A 7,463-nucleotide genomic window follows, 5' to 3' on the forward strand; every position below is an offset into this window, starting at 1 on the left:
GTGTCTTTCTCTGACCTTTTTTTGGGTGTAGGTGGCATTGACACGAGTGGCTGTAGCTGCACAGTGTGGGTATGTGTGAGGTGGTCGCCAGGGACCTTCTCTGCGATGGCTCCTCTGGAAATGTCAGTTTGGTTTGAAAACCAAAGGAATCGTGTCCATCCCTGCTCCCCAGGCTCTGCTTGGGCCAAGGGTGGAGCCAAGGTGACTTCATGTTAGGTCAGTGGTTGGACTTGATGATCTTAAAGGTCTCTCCCAAGCAAAATGACTGGATGGTTCTATGTTCAGATCATGGTTTTCTATGTAGAGTTTGGCTTTTGCCCAAACTGGCCTCCTTTGCAAGCTGGATAGGAGAAGCATTTCAGTTGCTTTGGGTTTGTCATAGAGCTGGTTGATCCCACTGGAAACAGGGATGGGGAGTTGGTGGTGAGCTGCTCTCAAGGGGAATTGATGCTGATTGATGTCAAGGAAATGTTTCCCTGTGGACAAAGCGAGAAGTGTTCCTGCTGGCTGAGGAGGAAGTGCTCATGAGACGGTCATGGGATGAAGTGCTGTGCTCCAGATCATGTTTTCCACTGGTGGGCAGTGGGGTGCAGCCTGAGCAGGGTCCTCCCCTGGGAGTTGGGAGCAGGGCCAGCTTCAGCTTTGGGTTGAGGTGAATTCAGGGGCACGCATCACGTCTCAGGGCGTCCAGAGGGAGTTTGGTAAGAGTAAAACTGAGACATGGGAGTGGTGGCACTGGACGTTTTCCACACCTGGTGACCCTCCAGCCTCATCTAACGTGGTTTGGGTTATTGCTGATGAGGAGATTACATTGCAACAGTTCAGAGTGTTTGTTGGCCTGTGAACACCCCCCTGCTGGCAGTGCAGGCAGCATGGGGTGAGCGTGCCAAGCGTGGGCAGGCTGAGGAGGCTTCACCAGCCTCACTGCCCGGCTGCTGGTGGAATTCCTGACCCTTCCCAGTACCACCAGTGCCTGTTCCCCCTGCCCTGTGGTGGCACCAGACCCGGGGCTGGCGTCTCGCCTGCGGTGGGCACGGCTCCACTTGCTCATCTTCCCCTCCCAGGGTGGGTGATTAAGAGTCACTCTGGAGCACTGGTGACCCTGATAGAGCTTTGACTCAGTGGGGCTTTTGTCGAGTCCTGCTGGGCCCTGGCTGGGACACTGGTGTCCTTGGAGGGAGGCAGGAGGGTCTGCTGTGTTTCCACACCTTTGGCACTGGGCTGGGAGCAGAGGGATGAATTCGGGGCACACGGTCCCTCGGAAGCTGTGTGTGGTGCTAATGCTTGAGCTGCTGATGTTTCAGACATGAGCTGACTGGCTGTGACCTTCTATCAGGTGTCAATCCTCCAGATAAAGCAGGATAACCTAGGAGGAGGAGGAGTTTGGCTAAGGTGAAGTTCAACCTTTTGTGCTATAGTGCACTGACCTTTTCTCAGGAGACAGGAGAGGTGTTAGAAGGCTTCCAAAAACCACAACGTGCTGTAGAAGCTCTGCTGATCAGATTTGGAGCACAAGAGTTGCTTGTTTTGTGGAGCCCAGGCTTTCAGGTGGGCTGTTTCAGGGTTAAAAAAACCAAAGCAAGCCAGCCTTGAAGTTGAGTGTTGATATTAAGGTCTCCATTTGTTGGACATAAACTACAGTGGCACTTTCTTTATCACAAATTAGAGACACTGCTATCCCTGCTTCTTAAAGATCTTGCAACTGGGTGTTTTTCTTGGCTTAAAACGTCAGCTCAGTGTTGTGTTGGTGTTTCTGGTGGCATTCAGGTGTCCCTGGATGTAGGTGTGCAGTGGATTTCTGTGACAGATGAGGAGACAGCAATACCCTGTGTCTTAAAGCTCCCTCAGCTGCTTTGCAAGTAGCAGCAAAAATACCTGGCCATGCAATTCCACCCCTAATCCTGCTGGGGAGTTCACAATGGACACAGAAATGGTCCAGAGCTGAGCCCACAATCTGTAGACCCGAGACTGGTGGGGGGAGTGAAGCTTGGAGAGCTTCTGGTCTGAGGCAGGGCCTGACTTGTGGCTTGTTTTCTTTCAGCCTACAGAACCGTGTCGGGTGTGAATGGTCCCCTGGTTATCTTGGATCAAGTTAAGGTAAAGATTCAGATTCTTAATGAAGCTTTTCGAGGGAGAGTTTACCAAAAAATGCAAGGTGGGTTAAATCCAGACTGTTGTGAAGTTCTTGGACTCACTGAGCAATTTTAATACAAGGTCTGTTTCTGGCTGCTGAGATAAATGGGAATTCACAACTCCCTGTCTGGCTAAGAGTTCTCCATGCCCTGGGAGAAAGGGGGAGTGACTGAGGCTGTTGGGGGAGAGGAAGAAAACAATATTTCAGTTTTACCAAAGTCCCCCAAATGTTGTGTAAACACGAGTAGATAAATGGGAATGCACAACTCCCTGTCTGGCTAAGAAGAGTTCTCCATGCCCTGGGAGAAAGGGGGAGTGACTGAGGCTGTTGGGGGAGAGGAAGAAAACAATATTTCAGTTTTACCAAAGTCCCCCAAATGTTGTGTAAACACGAGTGTGGGAAACATCCCAATTCCCTTTGTTCCTGGGGCTCTGGGAAGGGAACTGTGACCAGCTTTGACTTGTTTCCAAACTGCTGGCGAGGTGCTGCTGAAGATAAACAACTGATCCTGTGTACAGGCAGAAGCTGGGTGTTGGTTTTTAAGTGAGACAATGCACTCTGGCTTTCCATTTGTGTTTCAGGACTACTTGGGTTTTCTAGAACAGGTTCTGGGCTTTCTGCAGCTCGGAGCAAATGTTGTATAGCCCCTGTAAAAATGGCTTTAGCCTGATAAATTTGAATCGCCTTGGGATGAGTTTTGTTCTGATAAATCTAAAAATGGTGTAGCTGCTAAAGCCTCAGCTTGTTGGAACTGTTCAGTTTTGTTTCATGACTCTTCTGGATTTTAATGCTTTTGCCATGGTGTTTCTGGCTCCTCTCCAGTTTCCCAGGTACGCAGAGATTGTCCACCTGACTCTTCCTGATGGCACGAGAAGAAGTGGGCAGGTTCTGGAAGTCAGTGGCTCCAAAGCTGTGGTCCAGGTAGGACTAGGGACAGGAGCAACTCTTGTTGCAAAAGAATAACACCTCATGAAATAATCAGCGTGTGTCTGAGCCACATCAGATCTATGTTGGGCTATGTTCCTTTGGCACTGTAAATTAAGAAGGAGAAAAAAAATCACCTACTTACCCCAAGTGCACATGGCATGAATAATTTTAGAAGCTTGAAAGCTGTAAAGCTGGACTAAAGTGATCTTTTTTTTTCATTTTAGTGACTTTTTTATTTGCATCCCCCCCTAGATTTCTTTGCTAGATTAAAAGAATCATGCTGTAATTGCACAGTATTAGAGTCAAGATGAACTCCTGTGCACGTTTCCTCTAAGCAGCTGTTTTATGGTAATCAGAATTCTTATCTGAAGAACTTCACCCCGCTGGCAAAGGGAAATACTTGAGATCAAAGAGATGGCACTGGGTTTGTTGGTTGCTGCTGATACACTTCATGGATTTTGTTGAAAGTACTTTCTTTTTATGTGATGTTTTGTACCAGGGACCTGCTCTCAAAATCCTTTGCTCACAGAGGGCAGCCTTGCTTCTCTGCCCTTCAGGTTCTGAAGCTGTGTAGCAGTATTCTGGGGTGTTGTTTTGTAAAGCACAAGACTCATTCCTTTCTCCTCACTCCTGTATTTTTTTTTTCTGATATATTTATAGGTATTTGAAGGAACTTCAGGTATTGATGCTAAGAAAACCTCTTGTGAGTTTACTGGGGACATTCTTCGAACCCCAGTCTCTGAGGATATGCTTGGTGAGTCCTTGCATCTTGCTTTGAAGAATGAAAAGATTTATCACATGCTAACTTATTTTCACAGTAATTTACATTTTGATTTTATTGCTCTTTCTTGTAGGCAGAGTATTTAATGGATCAGGAAAACCTATAGACAGAGGCCCCATTGTTTTGGCTGAAGATTTCCTTGACATAATGGGTATGTGGTTAATCCATTTCTGTTAGGGAGTTAAAGACAAATCTGGTGTTTCTGGTTTCTAAATGTTACAGCAGATTTGGTTTTGAGCATGGGATCTTGCTGTTATGGGCAGTTTAATCTTATTTTTAAATATGTGTGTGGTAGTTTGATGAAGCTTCAGATGTGTCTGTGGAATAACTTGTGTTCTCTTAAAACATACAACAGGTCAGCCAATCAATCCTCAGTGTCGTATCTATCCAGAAGAAATGATTCAGACTGGCATTTCTGCTATAGATGGGATGAACAGCATTGCCAGGGGACAGAAAATTCCCATATTCTCAGCTGCTGGCTTGCCCCACAATGAGGTGAGCACTCAGAGTTACTCTGAACAGTTAGTGGCTTGCGTTTCACTGAGGTTAGAAAGTAAACTAAGTTAAATTCTCATCTCCACAATAGAGTCAAATCCACAGGTGGACTGAAGCATTTTTCCCTTAGATTGCAGCTCAGATCTGTCGCCAGGCTGGCTTAGTGAAGAAATCTAAAGATGTGATGGACTACACTGAAGAAAACTTTGCCATCGTGTTTGCTGCTATGGGTGTAAGTCGCTATTGTCAGAGGAAAATAATGCTTGAGTAATAAGTAAGACAATGCTGAGAGTAGCTGAAGTATTCTAAGGAGGTCTTAAGTACATAACTAAACAGCCCTAAACTGGCTGGCTGAAAACCCCAAATGGCCAGAAGTGCTGTGACAAAATATGTCTGATCAGGATAAAGTATCTTAAACTTAATCTCTAACCTGGAATTCTAGAAATAGCTCCTGCTGGGAATGTAGGGGAGGCTTCACAATGCAGAGACCTTTGTGTATGGGTTATTAATGAGGCACTGACACCTTGTTGTGATGCAACCTGTAGTAACCTAAAACCTGGAACTGATGCCTTAATACTGTAATTTAGGTGAACATGGAAACTGCTCGGTTCTTCAAATCAGACTTTGAGGAGAACGGGTCCATGGACAATGTGTGTCTGTTCCTCAATTTGGCCAATGATCCCACGTAAGTACTTCCACTGTGTTGACTGGGAGAAGGCTGAGAAGAACAGAGTAAACTGGAAGCTGAAGCCTCACTGGTGTGCTGCCAGGTGTCACTTGTGTTGGTATTTTGCAGCAGAGCAGAGCATGAAATGCTGCTGCTCCCGCTGCCGCACGTAGCGGGTTTGAAGATGGTTTTAAACTCTTTGCAGCTTCAGACTGTGGCCTTGCAGCCTGAGAGCACTTGTCAATAACACCACACTGTTCCATTTCAGCATCGAACGCATCATCACCCCACGTCTGGCTCTGACCACAGCAGAGTTCTTGGCCTACCAGTGTGAGAAGCACGTGCTGGTGATCCTGACAGACATGAGCTCCTACGCCGAAGCGCTGCGGGAGGTACGCGTGTCGGCACGGGGGCTTCTGCTGTCACCTGGGGGAAGAGGTGCTTCAGGTGGCTAGTGCAGCTTCCTGAGGGGAGATGGCCAGTCTGTATGAGTGACCTGACTTCTTGGAAACGTTTCTGTGGGTTGCTCCAGGTCTCAGCAGCCCGAGAGGAGGTGCCTGGCCGCCGTGGCTTCCCGGGCTACATGTACACGGACTTGGCTACTATATACGAGCGTGCCGGGCGTGTGGAAGGCAGAAATGGTTCCATCACTCAGATTCCTATTCTGACCATGCCCAACGATGGTGAGTGATTATTTCAAGTGTTTTTAATACATAGCACTTTAAAGGACTGCTTTAGGCAAGCTGCCTTTTGGACACAAGGCAAGACAGAAGGCCCCATGGTCTTTAGGTTTCCCTTTGAATATTGTGCTTCTTGGCTGCCTTCTCTGTTGCTATTGCCAGGAGGAATGCTTTGTCCTTTTCAGACTTCAGGGCTGTTCCCCAGCCCTCTCTCAGGAGTGCTTGCAGCTCTCATCCTTGCATAAGAGAGTGTAGTCATATGTGGGGGTACTAGCTGGTGGCATTTTACTTCAGAAGTTGTTTAGCTGCAAAAATGGGTATAAAAGGCCTGAAAACTGTCAAACCATTTTTCCCCCACAGATATCACTCATCCTATCCCTGACTTGACTGGATACATCACTGAGGGACAAATCTACGTGGACAGGCAGCTGCACAACAGGCAGGTGGGTGCCACATGGGGCAGAACTTATTTAAGGTTACTCTGTACTCGTTGAATTATTTATGCTGAAATCCATGGATATTTTTTTTCCTCCAGGTTTACCCCCCTATTAATGTCTTGCCCTCCTTGTCTCGACTGATGAAGTCAGCTATTGGAGAGGGTATGACCAGGAAGGATCATGCAGATGTGTCCAACCAGCTGGTATGTAAAAACCTCTGGGGAGAAGCAGAGGCATATTTCCAATACACCTTTACTAAGCAGCCTGTGAAGGGCACGTGGAACAGTTGGGATCCAGAACAGTCCTGAGGCTGCTTTAAAGCACTGACAGAGTGTTCAGTACCACTTTTTGTTGGGGTCTGACCAGGAGCTGTTACCTGGATGGTGAAGGTGACAGCAGTTCTGTTTCTGCCCCTCCAGTATGCCTGCTATGCTATTGGGAAGGATGTCCAGGCTATGAAGGCTGTCGTGGGTGAGGAAGCCCTCACTTCAGATGATCTTCTTTACCTGGAGTTCCTGCAGAAGTTTGAGAAGAACTTCATAGCTCAGGGTAAGTGTCTGCGTTGAGGACAAGCCTGCAGGAACACCTAGAAGGTCCTCAGATCTGCCTGGTGGTGAGGCCCTGGGCACTCAGCCTGTGGTTGCCTTGGCAGGTCCCTATGAAAACCGCACGGTGTATGAGACCTTGGACATCGGGTGGCAGCTCCTGAGGATCTTCCCCAAGGAGATGCTGAAGAGGATTCCTCAGACAACACTGGCTGAGTTCTACCCTCGAGACTCGACTGCAAAACACTAGCCACAGCTTCCTCTCTTAACTCCTTGCTCTGTCAAATGCTGTTTGTTTTCCTTTTTCATGTGTTGGTGTTTACTTGTTGCCCTTACAATTAAAACCAGGAATAGTTGACACTTGTGCCAGTGTTCCAATGTACACTGATACCAGTTTTTAAAATATCCCTTCTTCCAAAGCCTGGATCTTCAGGAAAATATTGAGGCCAGCTCTTATAAATGTGCAATAGCTGTCACAAAGCTTGGTTTTTGTTCTTTTTTTTTGAACTGGACCTTTTGTAAAGCATTTCAAGGGAGAGTATCTGAGGCTTACCAGAAATTATTGCAAATCTTTGCTTTCAGATGGGGAGCACGTGGTTTAGAAAACATGAAAGAGCAGATGTGACTTTCTTTGTCCAGAGCATCTGCTGGGTCTGGTCCCAGGGAGTTCTGTGCTGCTGGTGGAACAGATGGCACGTGGCTGGCCTGCTGCTGTGCCTGCACACCAGGCTGAGCTCTGGCAAGCGTGGCACATGACAAGTTACCTGCCTGGAAAATGCAAGTCACTCCAAAATTAT

The 7,463-nt window shown here is 47.3% G+C and overlaps 1 protein-coding gene across 1 annotated transcript; it reads left to right on the forward strand.

Moving 5' to 3' along the window:
• Positions 1-2,041: 2,041 nt before the first annotated feature.
• Positions 2,042-7,183, forward strand: ATP6V1B2 (ATPase, H+ transporting, lysosomal 56/58kDa, V1 subunit B2; the record flags this gene model as incomplete). Its single annotated transcript, XM_008942376.1, has 13 exons — positions 2,042-2,097; positions 2,957-3,055; positions 3,722-3,815; positions 3,916-3,993; positions 4,198-4,337; positions 4,468-4,569; positions 4,925-5,022; positions 5,273-5,396; positions 5,537-5,687; positions 6,045-6,127; positions 6,220-6,324; positions 6,541-6,670; positions 6,774-7,183. Coding segments are annotated over 13 exons (1,403 nt in total), but the record flags the coding sequence as incomplete, so codon positions are not given.
• Positions 7,184-7,463: the final 280 nt, after the last annotated feature.

Source organism: Merops nubicus, unplaced genomic scaffold, assembly GCF_000691845.1.
Source record: "Merops nubicus isolate BGI_N331 unplaced genomic scaffold, ASM69184v1 scaffold21960, whole genome shotgun sequence".
Lineage (NCBI taxonomy): Eukaryota > Metazoa > Chordata > Aves > Coraciiformes > Meropidae > Merops > Merops nubicus.